The sequence below is a fragment of the Schistocerca cancellata genome, chromosome 4 (genome assembly GCF_023864275.1).
Source record: "Schistocerca cancellata isolate TAMUIC-IGC-003103 chromosome 4, iqSchCanc2.1, whole genome shotgun sequence".
Classification (NCBI taxonomy): domain Eukaryota; kingdom Metazoa; phylum Arthropoda; class Insecta; order Orthoptera; family Acrididae; genus Schistocerca; species Schistocerca cancellata.
Window position 1 is genome coordinate 9,996,480 of NC_064629.1, and position 18,521 is coordinate 10,015,000.

General features: G+C 42.2%; 1 protein-coding gene across 1 annotated transcript in view; it reads right to left on the minus strand.

Annotated features, from left to right (window-relative positions):
• Positions 1-2,083: 2,083 nt before the first annotated feature.
• LOC126183274 (trichohyalin-like) overlaps positions 2,084-18,521 on the minus strand; it is a 35,700-nt gene continuing 19,262 nt past the window's right edge. The window contains exon 3 of the mRNA XM_049925097.1: positions 2,084-2,109. Coding sequence (XP_049781054.1) covers positions 2,084-2,109 — 26 coding nt within the window. The remainder of the gene's footprint in view (positions 2,110-18,521) is intronic.

An 18,521-nucleotide genomic window follows, 5' to 3' on the forward strand; every position in this document is an offset into this window, starting at 1 on the left:
AGCTGCATCAAACCAGTCTCGGGACTGAAGACCACAACAACATGTCTGGCACGAGTAGGCTCGTTTCACACTGGGACACTTGTTACGGTCACCGGTGACGGTCGCTGATAGAGATACATTCGTTTGAATTGGAGCATTCACACCGGGACACTGCACTGAGTCACCGAGTCACGGTGACCCAGCAGTGACTCACCCTCGCCACATGTGACGGACACCGACACTGTGTTCGCTGCGGTCACCGCCGGACATGCATTAGCTTGTATTGGTGTGTTCACACTGGGACACCGATCACAGACACAGCAGTGCAGAGTTGCCAATAGACAGGCAGCCGTTGCTGAGCCCAGTGGTTCTCCACACAGTGCAGCCATGAGTTTAGAGTTCATCAACACAAGATTTTATAACTGAAGTGGAAAGTCGTCCCGTTATTTGGGATATGAAAAGCGATGACTACAGTAACAAAGTCATGAAAATGAAAGCGTGGCAAGAAATTATTACGAAGGTTGTGCCTGATTTCGATGAAAAGAGCATAGATGAAAGAAACAAAATTGGTAAGTTCTATATTCTTTTTTTCACTTTAATATCGTATTTTTCGGACCACAAGAATAGCGAAATACATTTTCTACCCCTGTACGAGACTAGGAGGTTAATAACCTACAAGGAGAATGCTATCCCTCACCCCTTTTCTTTTGCATTACCAATAGCAAGTGTACTGTTATGCAGTCTCAAAGCGAGAAGAATGGACAAAATGGATGAGCGCAGAAACCATGTACTCACCCCTACAGGGCGAATGAAAGTAAAATAAAATAGTTTTATTTCAACATTTTCACAACAAAATTAAGGGTACGTCTTTTCGTAGTCTAATAAGGACTTATGGTCCGAAAAATACAGTTATAATATTATTCAAAACAACAATAATTTACGCATATGTTGTTACTATAATAATGAATTTTATTTATTTACCATAATACTATTGACTTACAAGTTTTTTACACCCGAATGAGAACAGTGCTCGTGCTTGGGTTCTGTTCAGTTAGGTACACACAACTGTAATACAAAAAAGTGCATTGTAATTATAATTTTAATTGCAAGTTTTAATCTGTTCAGTGAACGCAACAGTATGGTTTGTTACAGTTAACATGGTAATAATTGAACACTGCACATTTCAAATACAATTCCAATGAACATTTAGGCCTAACGACATTAATGTTCACATAACATTTCTAGCACTTAGATTTTTTGCAGCTGCCATGGCACTTCGCCTTCAGGGCTGATGAAGTAGTTTGCGAAATCTTCTCTGATACCGTTCGCAATATTTCCTCCACGGACCAAGCAAGGTGACATGTCCTGCAATCCCTGAATAGTTAACGTATCCTCAAACTGTATTCCATCACCATCACGCACAAAGTTATGGAGGAGGCAACATGTCTCCACAATAGACTCTGCCAAATCTAATTTAACATCCAGTGGTCGATAGAAAATGCGCCACTTGTTTGCAAGAATTCCAAAAGTACACTCGATGTACCTTCTAGCTCTGCACAGCCTATAGTTCAACACACGTTTTTTAATGTCTAAATACTTTCCACCATAAGGGCGCAAAATGAATTTTGACAATCCGAAACCTTCATCTCCTACTAACATGAATGGCATAGGTCTTTCAAACGATAATGACAGTTGTTTGGTGCAGGTAAATCTAGCGTACCATCTTGTAGTTTATTATTTAACACTGTATTACGAAACACAGTTGAGTCGGACGATTTACCATATGCTCCAACGTCTATAAATAAGAATTTGTACGTCGAATCACAAACAGCTAACAACAGAATGGAAAAATAGTTCTTATAATTATAGTAGAGTGAACCACTGGAAGTGAGTTTTACAATTCTGATGTGCTTCCCGTCCACTGCACCCACACAATGAGGAAAGTTGGCCCTCTTATGGAATCCTTCAGCTGAGGCAAGCCATAGATCTTTCGAGAGGTCGGGAAAACATTTTGACTTCATTTTACGCCATATGGCAGAGCAAACGTCTCATATAATATACGAGATAGTTGATACTCCAATTCTGTACTGAAAATGTAAGTCCATCATGGATGATCCGGCCCCCAAGTACCTGTAAAAAAAAAAGATAAAGCATATGGAGCAAAACTACAAAATTATGCAGGTTACACACAAGCATACACACGCACGCACACGTAGACATTATAGATAACCAGCTGAAACATCCGGCAACTATAATTTTAATAAATGTTAATAATTGTACTATGCCTATAAATTTCGCGCAAGTCACAAAGTTTCATCGCAATCGGATGCGCATAAAATACGAACAAAACCAAACAAACATTCATTTTTATATATTAGATATTACAATACTATGGTGGTTTTTGTTTGTTGCAGGGACAATCCTTCAAAGGAAATGGAAGAGCTTAAGGGCCAGTTATATCAGAGAGTTATTAAGGCAAAAAACAGAAAAGAGTGGTTCTGCAGCAACTGGTAGGAAGAAGTATATCTACTTCGATCAGCTGCGGTTCCTAACAACTGACTGTAAGAACACTACTTCTAGTACTGACAGTGATGATGATGAAGACAGAAATGAGTTTGATGAAGGAGAAAATTTAGAGCAGGAGGCACGTGAAAAAACTGCTGAGCGACGGCAAAAAAGGCCACGTGAAAAGAAGAGTCTTGAAGAAGAGGATATCCTATATAACATTTTGAAGGAAAAGTACGCCAGAAAAGACAATTCATCACAGCAAGCCGACGAAGATAGCTTGTTTAAGCAGTCTTTAGTACCTGAATTAAAAAAATTACCCAGTCATGCAAGACAAAGTGAAATCAGATTTGATGAATGTCATTATTAATGCCGAACAATATTACAGCGCTTCTGCTTCCTCTTCGTCCCAAATAGGATTTGCGCCGGTACCAAATTACGCTACGGGGGATCCGCATCACGACCGTGCATATCATGGAACAGTTCAAGGCTACACTGGAGGACAGTCGAGGTTGTCCGATCAGTTACCAGCTGTGTGCTCGCCAGCGGCCTCCGAGTACAGTGACGAGTCCTTAATATACTTTTCAACAGCACAGGCGGAGAAACAATGAACTTAAAACTATCAGTGAAAGTTTTACAATATTTTGTAATGTATATTAATACCAGTTAAAATCTGTAAAATGTGCTTTCAATAAAATAAAATACTACAGTACCTACCTTAATGTAAGAGCAAGTTTTTCCTCTGGTGGGATAGCCTTCCTTAGTATAGTGTCTTTTCCTGTGATTGCTTCTTTCACATTTTCTAGTAGTTCATCAAATGAAGTTTCTGACATTCGAAAATACTGAAAAAACTTCTTCTCAGATTGTCTCAGATCGTCATAAAGGGTGTAATACAATCCTTTATCCAGCCGATCACGTAGCAGTGGATGTATGTGTAATGAACGTTTTGTCTTCATCCTCCTCCTCCTCCTCCTCCTCCTCCTCCTCCTCATTACAAGTACTAACAACAGTTCCTCCTCGCTCGAGTCCATTTCACCAACTAATCAGTTGGCAACAGCTGCAGTGTGGGACACCAGTGACCCAGGAGTGTTCGCCACAGTCACCGGTGACCGTCACAAGTGTCCCAGTGTGAAACGAGCCTAAAGCCGCGGGCTGAGGCTGTGACGTAAGCAGTCGCTCGCAGGCACTGACGCGGCGCGTGTCTCGTTATAACGCGCGCGCGAGAGAGAATAGACGATCTTGCGTTATCAGGCGACTTCACGGTAGTGCCCTCTGGTTGGCACAATATGAAATAAGTCAGTTGGACTCTGGAACTCTGGGTGAACACAGTGGGTGCCGTCATCTTGAATACTAGTACTTGCCTCATGATCTGTCGTCAGGATAGCAACCTCTGGTGGCGACGATATGAACTAAGTCTGTTGGATTCCACACCCAGTGGAGAATACACATGCTTGAAATTAGTTAAATAATAAAGACAAGTCCTTTTTCCCCGCCATTTTCTTTGCTTAGTAGAGGTAAGTGATGGTTGACGCATTATGATGTCGGAAATTGAACTTTGCGCTACTTTTTGGTAGATCTAAGGAAAATAAGATTCATTAAGCCTGGTGTTCTCTCAAACCATCTATTACCAATCTGTATTGTGTCTTCAGTTACAGTTATAGAATGCGTACGCAACATGTACGTACTTCCCCTGCTAACACCAAAAGCTCTATCTAATCGTGTTTTATTTTTTATTATTATTATTTTTTTTTCTGAGAGCTGTCAGAGGGATTCATTAACCGGCTTAAAGGTCTCTCTTAGTGTTTGCTGTCGATCCATATGACCTAACCTCAGCAGCTGTGATTTCTCACAAACTGCTTTACGCACCTGAATCACTTTCTGCTTCGTGGACATCATGGTGTAAACTGATCAGACATCTCTGCGGTGTGAGGCTGTATATATCCAGTCATCCTGACCACCCTTCTCAACAAGGAAGTCTACATCTATTTTCCCCTCAATAGCCTGGACCTTTTCAATTAATTCGGTTACTTTCTAACTGACTTGATTAACTAACTCATTTAATGCACTCACCATTCTCAGAAGGCTGGTAATACGTCTCTAGTTCCCTGCACATGCCTGCAAGTTTATGCGCAATAGTCTAAATTTCCGCTTCCAAGTACAGGCGAATGTTCTGTCTGTGTACAGGCGAATTTGTCCATGGTGTAGCTTAAACTGATGTACTAACCTCTCTTACAGTGCTATATATGCAAAAACTCTTGAAAGTTTCGGCTGTACCTACCATCACTCAGTTTTCTTGTTTTATCAATAACGAGAAACCCAAATTGTGAATGATTCCAGCAATCTGCATATATCTTTACAAAATCATTGCATGATATTCGTTCCGACATGTGCCTGGTAAATGTGTTTTAAATTCTGGTTGTCTTGTTTGAAGGCTATAATGAGGTTTGCGTTATCCGTAAACAACTGTTTGGGAATTCTGGAATATGCTTGACTTGGATAAAATACATCATCACCCATATGACCACCGAAACAGAAATATTTTCGAATTTGGTCTTGGCTTTCCACGGCGACATCGTCGAATATGTACACTGTGTTTGGCTTTGCTTTTTCATGTGGAGGGATATCACTGATTTCACTGAATGTCATGTATGTAACACCATCTACACCGCACAATATCTCCTGCAATAGCTGATGCTTGGGTTTAAACAGTGTTTTCGAGAATAGACAAACATGTTCAAATCGGGCCTCATCTACATGTGTTAGCAGAGACATGAGGACATTAGTCTTCCCACAATTGCGTGGACCCACAATAATTGCTCTTATATTATCAGGAAGGAGAATTCTGTTCTTCTTGTTCTTCTTCATGTCTTCATTTGCATCTTCACAGGACCAGTCCCCAAAAACAAAGTCTTGGTGGCAAGGGTGCTTCACCCAGCACGCCATGATACTAACTGCACCAGGTACAGACATGTAGTTGACATATATAGAAAAATAAACTTGAAAGGGTAACAATAGTATGTGTAGTCACTATAGTTCCATCACTTAACCGACTGAGCTATATTGACTACACAGAGGAAACAGCTACATATTTTACACATGAAGAGTAACTTGATCAATGATCATCTCAGTTACTTGTATATCATTAAAAAAAGTAATATTTTGATTATAATGACAGAGGTATGAAATAATACACAAACAATGTTTGAGATTATACATAAATTATTTATTTAAGCATATGTAAGGAGTTTACAACATCATTGTATGCAGAGTCTATGCCAGGCAACCAATGATTCAGTCTGTCCAGTGCAAGACGTATGGCATTGTCCAGATCGTATAACTTCATAACTGAGGCATGTCTTAGATAAACACAGTTGTCACCTGATTTCACACATAATGCACAGTCATCATATACTGTTGTAACAGAAAGTGTCGCATCACTAAGGCAAATGTCTGCGGGAGAATGAGTTGGATAATATTCTGTAGTCATCTGCTGATTGATGTAGCGCTCTGCACTATATATTTCATCCCAGTCGAACTCGAAAATTGGCACTTTAACACATTTGGCACACGTTTCGATCCACTGGTAGTTAAATTGAATTGTATGTGGAGGTGAAAAGCGTAGGTGCACTCGATGCGTTCTTATCCACAGTATCTCCACTCTGTGGGTGCACTATCACAGGGATGTTCTGCTGGTATGGGTCATATGTTGGAGACCAGTACCCATCTTGTACCACCAGCGACAGCATTCGATGTGTTGGGGGCAGATCGCATGTCCTCATCACACAAATTGATGAGTGGGATGGACAGCAGAAACTCCTTGTCCTGCTCCAGCAAGTGAGCTACGTGTGTTACCGGGCCCCACATGGCTGCTACTGGTTCAGATGCGCTGGAGGCTGCAGCAGTAGGTTGCGACAAGATGGCAGGCCAGGTTGCTACAGGTCCGGATGTGTTTGCAGAGCTAGGCATGTTGGCACTCGACCCTGTTCAACAAAGATGAAGAAGCATTAGATATGGACCAAGATGTGAAAACTTTAAATAATAATAGCAATAAGGCTAACCAGAGATAATGATGTAATATGGGATACTTACTTTCTGTTTAATCCTGTTCTGCATGATTATGCTGGAGCATGACTGCTGTTGACGCTTCATGGTTGTTGTTCTTATGCTGAGTGACTCAGCAAGACTGAGGCCCTGGAGCTGCTTAGCCTCACCTATATCTCCTACAATGACGTCGCCAGATACTTCCATCCTACTGGCTGAAGTCGAGCATTTGACTGGATTAAGGGTTCCTATTGGTTCCCACTGACATCACAACAGTGCCCTCTAGTGCCACTGCTGGGTACTAGGCTATATGATGAACTGACTATTCGCAGCCATCTTGGATAACCGTACTTGCGTCATCAGCTGACATCACGGTAGCACCCTCTGGCGGTGGCAATATGTACTAAGTCAGTTGGAGTCTGGAGCTCATGGTCAACACACTGGATGGCCGCCATCTTGGGTTACGTCAGATGAGAGCGCCCTCTGGTGGTGGCGATGTGTATTAAGTCAGCTGGGCTCTGGACATTGTGGTGAACACAACGGATGGATGACACTGCATGTAATTGTTTAAATGAAGTTCACGTCCAAGTCCTTTTCCCATGAATTCTTAGGAGGTGGCGGTCGGGCGACTAAGGTTAGTACAAGTGTCCTTTCTTTGGCTCCATTTTCTTAGCTTAGTAGAGAAACCACAAGTCACCTTTGTTTACCGCCAAAATTCAAACTTGGCCCCAGTTCATAGGAGGAAGTGGCGGTCAGGTGACTTAGGTTAGTGGAGGTGGCCTGAGTGAGTTATCTTCCCGCGATTTTCTTTGCTTAGTAGGGATAACTGTGGTGTGAGCGCATCATCCTGTTGGAATTTGAACTTCCCACCATTTTTCTGAGGAGAAGGGGGCATGGAACTTTCCCACCAAAATTCAAACTTGCCGCCAAAATCCGCCATCTTTAATGACGTCATGTGCTGTTTCCAAGTCTACACGACACCATCTTGGATGATGTCATCACCATCATCCTGGATACATCTGGCAACAATGCAGAGTAGGTTGTTCTACTTTGTTCCAATACTACCGAGCACTTATTCCAAGGCGTTTTGCAACTGCAAAGTCATGAAATCAGAAACATTGAAATTAAGAAAGTCTAAAGGTTCAGATTGGTGTTTTTAGTTCCAGTTTTCTCAACATGCTTCCAAATTGGTGATCAAACCAAATTATCAGTCCGACCAAGGACAAAATATTTCCACACTTCTAGAACGAATCACTAAAGGCACAAACGTTTTGCGCAAAATATAGTCATTTTTTGTTAACTTGCAAGTATGTGTGAACAAAGGAATCTGTGCATAATCTAGTCAAGTAACCACTCCAATTTCATCCGAATGCTAGAATGAGACGCTGTTATACGGTAGCTTCCAGAATTCAGAATGTTACTGAAGTGTGTCTTAAAAAAAGTAACTTTCCAATCTCAAAAACTCTTGTCACGAATAATATATATAATGTCAGTGATTAAGTAACAGATGTTGATGAAAAACTCAGAGCTTGTATGTATGAAACGTAAAAGGAAACCTCTGTAGGAAAAACAAAATTAACTTTTCGAAAAAAACCAAATGATTTTGCGAAGAAACGGAGACGTTCTCTTCTTATGATTCACTTCTGTTTTGACATTCGATGTACTAAGAGGTAGGTTGCCGAAATCCCTATGTTATATATTTTATGGAATAATAAGATTATCATTCATAAATATCGATGTCTGCAGTTATTGTAGTGAACCTTTTAATACTACCACATTGAACTGCATAAATGATTTTATATTTTTCAGGTAGATGTGTCACGAAATTGTGGTCACGTTATTTGAAAGCAAGATGAAGGACTGCTTATCGCGTTGTGCCATTTAAGTGTATTATTCTTCATAGGTCGGACCTGAAGACCTGTTTTTACGAAGACCGGTCGATTATCGACAGTAGTGTCTTGCAGTCAACGAGCCTTCAAACTGCGGTTGTCGATGGTGTTCAGTAACAACTAGGGTCTCATACATGGAAAGAATGTAACAGCGTTGGCCTCAAGGGTAAATGATAGTAATGGTCCAGTATATTAAAAGGATTAATTAAGGATACTAACCACACCGTGGCATCGCATTTGTAACGTGTCCTTCCTGTGGCAAACCCATGCGCAGAATATTTTTTTTATTGATTTGAAGTTTTCTCTCACTTTTAACTACCAATAAGGAAAGAAACGTTACAGTGGACACTAGTCTGCCATCTTTCTTACTGAAGTGGAATATCGCGTTTATTAAATTTCCTTCATAGGTTAACTGAAACTGTTTCCCTAGCCCAGCGAATTGCTGGAAAGTCTGCCCTGAGAGTTCTCTGTCGCCTTGTAGATTGTGAGGTCTGTCTGATATCGAGAAGTGATACGTGTCGATTGCTGGTACGGACGGCGCTAGAGTAGATTACACGTAGTATCTGTCACACGAAGTTACCCCATTAACTCTCGTAGCATTGAGTGCTGCACTTCGGGCTTTCACTTAAGAGTGTAAGCAACAGTACCACAGTTTACGGTGACAAGTGCGTGTTTTGGACCGTAGTTCCATTTCTGGGTGTTCGGTCGCCTGCTGCGAATCATTTTATTTGACCCCGACCCGGTGACTTGCGTGGAGATGACAAAGAAATGGAGACGAGGGCGGACAGCTACGGAGGCGGCTGTCCGTGTTCTGCGTCCTGGGTCTGTATTTCGTGGCTGTTGACGGTCTGATGGCGCAGTTCTCGGTAAGTACGGAACGATCTTTGGTGATATCCTGCACAGTGCAGCTGTTGCAAAGCACTGACTTTTTGTTGGCGCGCTACGAAAAAGCTAATTCGTAATGTCAGTACATGCTGTGTGTATCGAACTTTGGGCCACTTTAATTGCTTAAAGAATTCTCACTTACATTTTGGATAAAGTTGAAAAGTTAGATGCTTCAGCATACTCTTAGTAGCTAAATGAAAATTGTTAGAAAAAAAATGTTAATTCGGGGTTTCTGGCGGTTTGTGCAATAACAGCTTAGGGAGACTAAGCTTCGTAGTTCAGCTCTGCAGTCAAATTTCGTAGAATTTGCTCACTGAGAAGATCAACCACAACTGGCAAGTGTTGGAAGTCGGGCGCAAAGGGTGTCCCATAACTGCAAGTAACTAACGATGCGCAACATGTTGACTGTTAACAGCTTCCACGAACAGCTATGAAGTGGCGACTAGAACGTGTCAGTTTATGACGGGATACTGGTTAGACTACAACAGCGTGAAGACACTGCCCCTCGGTACGGTACCAAAGGATGTCAGACTTTAAGATATTTAATAAACGTAAACGGTGTTTTTACGGTGCTGTCTAACTTTAAGCATACATCGTGTTTTGAGAAATTTTTGACGAAAAGCATAACAAGATGTGGGATGTTGTCTGTTTCGCTGCACATGTTTAGTGACATAGTTTGATTGGAATTTCTCACTGTATCGTGAGTCTCCACAAGTATGGAAACTACAATAAACGTAAAAACAAAGTAGTACTGTCAATTACCAAAATGACAGCGCTGTATCTTTTAGGAATAGGTTAAGATGGGACTATATATTCTACCCGTAATACAGACGCAAGCGCAACGAAATAAAAAGTAATCGAAGTTCCCCGGTTCTTCTACGCGCGACGTGGGCTGTATATTCCAACGTTGTATTTTAAGGAACTGTCATAAGAGGATAAATCGCCACGTCCCTGCGCCTTTACACTGTGAGAGCGGAGTAGCATTAAGTCATTACAGGTTTCACTGACAACTCGAATAAAGTTCGTGTAATCAGGTTTTAATAGGTATATTTCATAGGTAAGTCCCTCCCATTGAAAGCCATTCCCTGGACCGCAGTCGAAATCGAAGCCACAACTGCCTTATCTGTATTAGTGGCCTCTCTGTCAAAATACGAGCAGGGTATGGTCCAAAGTGAGGTGAAAGTGACAAACATCGTACCTGTACGTGTTTGTTAATTTGTCCTTGTCTAGCTGCAGATTCGTCAGTTTTGTCGTTTATGGGGGTCTTAACTGTCAGCGCAATGGATCGGAGGTCCCTGTGACAGTGATTCATTCTGTTTTCGCAGAAGCACGGGACACGGGTGCAGGCAGCCAGCGACACGAAGTGGTCAGCCGCGGTCTGTGCTGTCGCCCCCACCTCACCTGTAGGAAGGACTCACTCACATTTCCGCTCGCGACAAACTGCCACTTCTGGCGTCCGCACTATGGGTGGGATTCGTGGTTTCTGTGAAACATTTGAAATTGTGGCCACGTACGAAGTGCAGGAGGAGATTTTGCGAGGCCCCCACCCACCGTCTGCCAAGTTCCCTGGAATCTTGGTTGTGACAGATTGATCTGCAGCATGGCTAGAGGTTGAAAGGTGAACTGGCGAAGCTAATGGATGTGAATAAATGCCAAAGGTTGTGGTAAGGCCCCTGCACGCGCACCGACCAATCGACATAATGAACATGTGTAGGCGTTTTGACCGACCGATAAACTTTCCTTGTCTGGATATTGGGCCGTTGTGCCAACTGCATGCCAGACGTCTGTCTTTAGTCAGTGTTTCTGCAGATGTTTGTGGGACACGTCGAGGAGTATATCAATATAGATGCAATAAATTAAGCTCCTTCCTCAGTTTTCAACGAATCCATAGTGACTTCCTGCAGCACAGAGTAAGTCGGCCGACCTTCTGTATTTCTGATTTTGTCTTTTAGTTCCGATACCTAACGAAAATGATTCTGAAGAAACGAAATATCGACACCCAGTTGACGTTAATTCATGAAATATCCCTCCTTCATCGTTAGTCCAGCCTATATCCAAGCCCTCAATGAAGAGCAAACTATGGGATAATTTTCTGTTCCAACAGACGCTGAATTCTTCGTTTCTTATGTATGTTCTATATATTAGACTTGCGTCACTGCTCTGTGTAGTGTTTTCCAAATGAGTCTTAAACTTTGATGCTGCGTACATGAATTAATCGGTGGCGAAGACTACCAAAAAAAAATTCAAAATAAATCTCCCATACTGAATTTAATCAGATCGGGCAATGTAAACACGTGAATGTTTAAAGTATTTATTTTACGTTAGAACTTCTTATACGCACCCGCCGGTAGAATGCATCACTCCCAGCTTTGTAACCAATAGCAGCTCGAAATTCTGTGCTGCTTATGAGCATGCACAGTAAGCCCGTTCCTTTTCCGTGGCGGACTGGGGCTTCTACAGGTGGATACGGTTTTTAAAAGCTGGCGTTAGATTTTTCTGCTTCTCGCCAGCAGGAGGATACGAGCCTGTGTAATGTCTTCCACGAGTTCTGCAATAGAGCGCTACCTGGGACGCTATTACGCTGTCACATTTCTTTGTCCAAGTTGATATGTCGAAACTTTGTCAAAAAAATTTCATGATGTAATAGGCAACTTTGTCAAAACTGGCATGTCGTCATGTATGATCAAATATAAAGCCTCGCCATGGATTTGGTCATAGTCGTTCATCATCTGTTCACTGCAATGTGAAATGTAACCGCTTCGAGCGCTGGTGTCGCTACAGCTGTTTGACGTATCTGTAGTGTGTTTGTAAACATAGCTTCGAAGTTAGTTTCGTCGACTTTTTTAAAATAAACTAGCTTGGGCTATGGGGGGGGGGGGGGGGGGCAAGGGGCATAATGCATGCTATCAATTGTGTGTTGATGGGAGGTGGAATATGCTGCAGGTGACTTCATGATCACAATCACAGCTACAGCCATCCACCTCTACATCTCGAAACATACATGCAGCAAGCCGGAATAGAGGATGAGGTCACACTCAAATTCTTTCTTAGCTTTCCTTTCTACTTTGTCTGTTTTTGGATTCTGGATGCGACAAGTTAAAAAGCGCTTCATCTGTTTCGTACTTTCTATTAATTTTGTCGTTGTGGGAACACTAATTCCAGAATTTAAATTATTTAAAACTACAAATTGTTCTTATAGTCCATAAAGTGTACTAAACGTTTATTTGCCTTCACATAATCCACCTTCATCGGTTTATAAATAGCTTCACACGTTTCTGAAATTATTTTGGTTGATTACAATATGATATTAGTGTGCTGTGTCGTAAACCAGAGTAGCTCTCATGTATCAAGAAATCGCAGTTTGTCTTCTGGACATACAGCATTTCTGAGAATATTCTGTTTTGTAACATGAGAAGCCAGTTTACAGAGCGACTACTGAAATACTCTCATCCATTCGTAAGTAATTTATATGTCAAGACTTGATTTCCTGCTCTTGCAGCTCTCGTAACATATTTAGCTGAATTCTTTTACTATCTACACGTAAAACCTATGGCTTCATTCAACTGTTTACTCTTTCTCTACCGCTTTTCTTCCAAATACACACACAACACAATGCAATTGTGGTACTAGCAACTGCAGCGCATAAAAGCTTCCGTCCGCCATCTTGAAATTTGACAAAAAATATGACAGTGGAATCCACTTTTTAGCGCCGGGATATTTGTCAAAAAATTTTGAAGAATATTTGATATTTCTTCGTCAAAGAAATATGGTAGTCTAATACTGGCCTTAGCACAGTCTTGCACGCCAGCAGCAAGCCGAGAAGAATGAGACACAAAGAACAAGAAGACATTCATAATTCGTTTAAAATAAATGTGAAACCAGCATTGGATGTCATTGCAAGATGACAGGGAATAGCATTGTTCCTCAGATTAAAATTTAGTAGCCTTACTTATTTCATACGTTCTTAGTAATGCCGAGTGTTCGTAGGTTCTCACATCAACATAGGCATGTTGAAGGTGAAACCTGTAACATGAATTAAGTAGCAAAAATTCAGTAAGCAGTGGTAGTGATAAAACTGATTATTGAAGTAAGTTTCGGTGTGCCCTGTCAGGTGTCATCGACAATGTCTTGATACCGTTGTCGAAAGGGAACGGTAAGATGTCTAGTATTTAAGTTGTTACAAATCATGGTATTGCCGTCTACGTCAAACTCCTATGGACGCATTTATTTCATCACAAGACCCGCAAAATGTTTTTAATTGAAAACACTGCATCCTTTACTCGTCTCTCTGCAAGGGTGTAAGAACGAAAGCTGACGCAGTTTGTCTATAAAAAAAATTTTAGGGAATATTTGTAAGAAGATTTCAAACACAATAGTAAAATTCAAAACAGTGTTTAAGTGGCAGCGTTGTAAGGCACAACTTTTGTTCTTACTGTGTGCTATTTGGAATGGTTGACGGTTAATGGCGTAAGTGGGGACTAGGCGAAGAGGCTTCAAAATTTTATTTCGAATGCTAAAAAGCACCAAGGTTCAATTTGACATGTTACAGCAGCTGTTAAATACAATCAGCAAGCACAGTAAGAATTGACCATGCTCTTTCAGAAGCAGCACGACTGGAACTTTGAAACACAACGAGAAACTTACCGAAACAGAAGCGTAATAGATGCATTACGACTATCTGCTTTTCAGCATGGCAAAAGTTGTCTCCAAACTCGTGACGAATCTGGGGCATCAGTAAATAAAATTTTTAGAACTTCCGAAATTCTTCGCAGGATAAGAACCACACACGAAAGATCATTTAGCATCATGGAGTACTTGAAGGCACTTTGTGACAATAATTTAACAACTTGTATTATCGATGTTGTTAAAGAACAGATTTCAAATGAAGTTAAAAATAGTCCTCTAGAGCAAGTTTCAAGTGAAATTAAGTCCTTTTGTCATTACAAGCCGACGAAATAACGGATGTCTGAACTAAGCTATTAGTAATTTTTCGTTTTGCAAATCAGGCGAAATAAGAGATGGATAGGGTTTTATGACTTAGCTAAAACTGGTGTGCACAAGGCATAGCCACTGTTTAGCTGCAAGTGCTACGCAGTTAGAATATTGATAAAAACAAATTAGTATCGCAAACATAAGATGGCTGTAGTGCAATAACACGGACAAATTGTGTACATCCTGTAGTGAAACAAATGGTTCAAATGGCTCTGAGCACTATGGGACGTAGCATCTGAGGCCATCAGTCCCCTAGAACTTAGAACTACTTAAACCTAACTAACCTAAGGACAACACACAACACCCAGTCATCACGAGGCAGAGAAAATCCCTGAATCCGCCGGGAATCGAACCCGGGCGCGGGAAGCGAGAACGCTACCGCACGACCACAAGCTGCGGACTGTAGTGAAACAGGCACTCTCTCGTGCTCTCTGTATCTACTGCTGTGCACATCAGTTGGACCCTCCTCTGTGCTTCTAAAAATTACGCAATTAAAATTTTTTGTAGCTAACCAGGATGTCAATCATTTTTAGCCGTTGCGGTAAAACAACTTAACTTCTGGGAGAAGGGGGATTTAAACTATAAGGTCCTTGCGAAAAAAGGTATTTTCATTGACGCGCTGTAGAAACCATTATTCTTCACTATACCGACATAAGCAGCATTCAATGTGATAGACAAGCAAGACTGGGATTATAATTCTTCACATCGACCAATTGGGCCAAATAGTATACTTGATCGCCAGACTTCTCTTTCTCTACTGCAGTTGTACAATTAGATTTTCCTGCATACCAGTATCTTCTTCGACATTCTGCAAAGTAAAACTGTGGACATACGACGCTGTAAGCCTGAAATAGAAAACTGCATTAAGGCTAGTGAAAGACTAATATGTATGAAACGCAAAGTGGAAGGTAAGAGCCCTACAAATTCAGCAGGAGTATCTGAAATAAAGTGTAGCGAAACAGAAGTACGTATTCAGAAATGGAGAAGGCTAGTAGTCGAGGTAATTGACACAGTAGCAGTAAACACAGAAACTAGATTCCAGGACTACCGTGAAACAATTTCCCTATATGTAATGTTGAAAAGCTACTTAAAATATATCCTTTGACAATGAAAAACTGAAGAGAAGAAAGTTTATTTACAGCAGTGAGTATAAACGTCTGGAGCTTCAGGACATCCTTCAGTCCATTATAAACAATTGATTAAAAAAACGTGTTCTCCGGAGGAGTGAAATGACTGACGTTGGTTCTTGCAATTCCACGAATCACCGTGTCTTGCAAAACAAGCGTGAGTACGTTGAAACGCGTTAAAGCCTACTTTCACAAAACAATGATAAATGACACTGTCAAACTTCACTGTGTTGGCTGTAGAGAAGAGAACTCCGAAATCAAATCGGCAGGATTTCATATCTCTCGTCACCGGTCTACGCCCAGGAAAAAGACCTGCAGGATAGAACTTTATAAAAAGGTGTAACGGTGTATTACTATTATATCTTGATGAATGTGTACATGTTAAATACTTTTTGCATTTATTTATAACAATTGCTGTAGTAATTTGTCTTAGTGGAAGTATGTAAGTTACTTTCGCATTGTTTATTGGAATTAATAACGTTTATGTCAACGTCTTTTATTTTGCTTAACCGTGCTGTACTTCCTCGGTCAAGTATAAATCGCTTTGCAGGGAAATGAATCATTTTAGTCAACAATTGTGGGGATACTGAATTTGAGGTGCGCTTAAATCCTGCCATTGGCTAGAAATCGTAGTGTAGCGAGATGCTTGTCCTCGCAGCTTACAATCTGTGATGAATTTATTTTTGGTTAGAAATGGTTTGATGTTCAGCAGTTCTTAGGTAACTACGAAAGTCGTAAGCTACCGTCTAAGGAACAAAGTAGGTAAATTTCTTTCCTTCCGTTAACTGCATCTTTGCCAGCATTTATCTTGGAATTTCTGGTCTTGTTACTCATCAAACAGCCAAGGCAAACTCCAGTTTCTGTTCCTGTGTAAAACCAACCGGAATCGCGTAGACATTTATCATATGAACAAATCACAACAGGGGTACAGTGATCGCGTAGTGCAGGCGGTTACGAAATTGGTGCGTTGGTCAGTCGGTCGACCGATATAATAATGCGTGTGGAGGGGCCTTAACAGAACGACTGTCAGTGCAACCCATTCCGGTTCGCCCATATTTACACACCTTTTGCTGTAGTTAGCATAAAAACCAAAACTGCAAGGTAAATAGAGACCTCCTCCCCCCCCCCCCCCCCCCCCCCGCACTGAAAGTGCAGGGGTTAGAATAGACCCGAGATATTCCTGCCTGTCGTAAGAGGCGACTAAAACGAGTCTCACGTTTCGGCCTGTTTGTGATGGTCCCCTGGTTTGACCTTCATTTTTCAAAATATCCCGAACAGCGAGCCAATTTGGGAAGGACGCCTTACATGGTGTATAGTGTCCATCTGCTCAGACCTATCGCATCCTTTGTCGACGTGGATCTCCACTTCTGCTCAATCTCCATCTGCACGACGAGGTCACCCTCCTGGGTGCGTATTTTTCCGTAAATTATGTAGTATCGTTTTCTATGCTGACGCTTATAATGGACTTGTTCGCTTGGTTGCACCTGACATCCAGCATGGTAGCTTGTCTATTGTGGTGGGGCAGCCCCCTGCGGCATCGGGACTCCTGGAAATGGTCACCCTGCCAGGTGGGCTTTGCTGCGGCTGGGTAGCGCCCGTGGAGAGCACCCCTGGTCAGAGTGGGTGGCATCAGGGCGGATGACACGCAATGAAGAGTAGTCCATCATCTATTGCTGGTGGTGAAACACCATCAGTCTATAAGCGATCACTAGCTCAATTCAACGCACAGAAGAACGACCCCTAATAGTTCCCCTCCCTGGCCACACCATGGGAGGAACGTAAGGGTAAGGATGGCAGCAGATCTTATTTGCCCCAGTACCTTGTATGTTCTAGAGCTGATAGGTAATCTTTCATGACGATGACGCCTCAGTTTCGTCCAGTGTGTCCACCGGGGTCCGAGGGATAATCAGGTTGCCACTGGTGCCTACGTCTTGGCCTTCGAGGGTGATACATTGACAGAGAAGATAAAGGTGACGATCTAACACTGTGATGTAAAGCCCTATGTCCCTCACACGATGCGGTGGACTTGAGACTGCAAGTTTGGCCATATCCAACTGTACTTCCAGCGTTACATGTCGAGACTCTGGATGCCATTCACATCCCAATACATGTGCCGCGCCTCTCATCTGTGTCAACTGTGGAGAGCACCTGGACTGCAGGATTCTCCAGAAAGAAAGGAAAATCATGGACAAACACCCCAGACAGACTGACATACACTGAGGCTAAGAGAAAATTTGAATGCCTGAATCCTGTGCATGTGACTGCTACAACAGTCGTGGTACAATCAGCTCTGCCAATCATAGCCACCTCTCAGAGCCGGAAGACTGCATCTGTCCCTTGATGGTGGTGGACATTTCCCTCCATATTGCACCTGCACCACCTACTTCTGGAGCAACACTCCCCCAACCATTGGGGACATCCATCCCCTTCCAAGCTGGAGAAGTGTAAGTCTTCCTCGGCTTCTCTCAGTAGGAAGGGGTCCATTGGGTCACTCGCTTCCCAGGTTTCTCCTAGTGAGAAAATTGACACCTGCCAGTGACTGAAGAGCCCAAAAGCAGCTGGTCGAAGGGCTTCACGCTCATCCTTAGTCCTGGAGACTGAATCAGTGAAGTCCTCCCAGCCAGGGAAACCTAAGGGGCAGTGAGAGATATCCAAAAATAAAACCACTAAGACCAAGGAAATGGCTGTGGTACCCACACCACTGCTACCTACAAGCTCTGTGTGTGAGGATGGGATGGAGATTTATGCATCTACTGAGGACCTAGATCTCGCCAGACCCTCAGACACAACGGTTATAGACTGCTCAGGCAATAAGCTGGTGATCGCATGTGACTCTGAGGCGTAAACTGCCTCATTGAATGTTCCATGCCTTCCCAGTGTCACGATGACGTCTTCCTATAGTGGAATTTTTGCGATTTATTCCACCACTTGGATGAGCTACGGCAACATTTGGCCTTTACACCTATCTGCATTGCCCTCCAGAAAACCTGGTTCCTGACAATGCGGACTCCCTGCCCTCCGTGGCTAAACTGATATTACAGTAACTCATGTCCATTATAATTATCCGGGCTGTTATGCCGTGGTCGGTTGATGAATGCTGTGG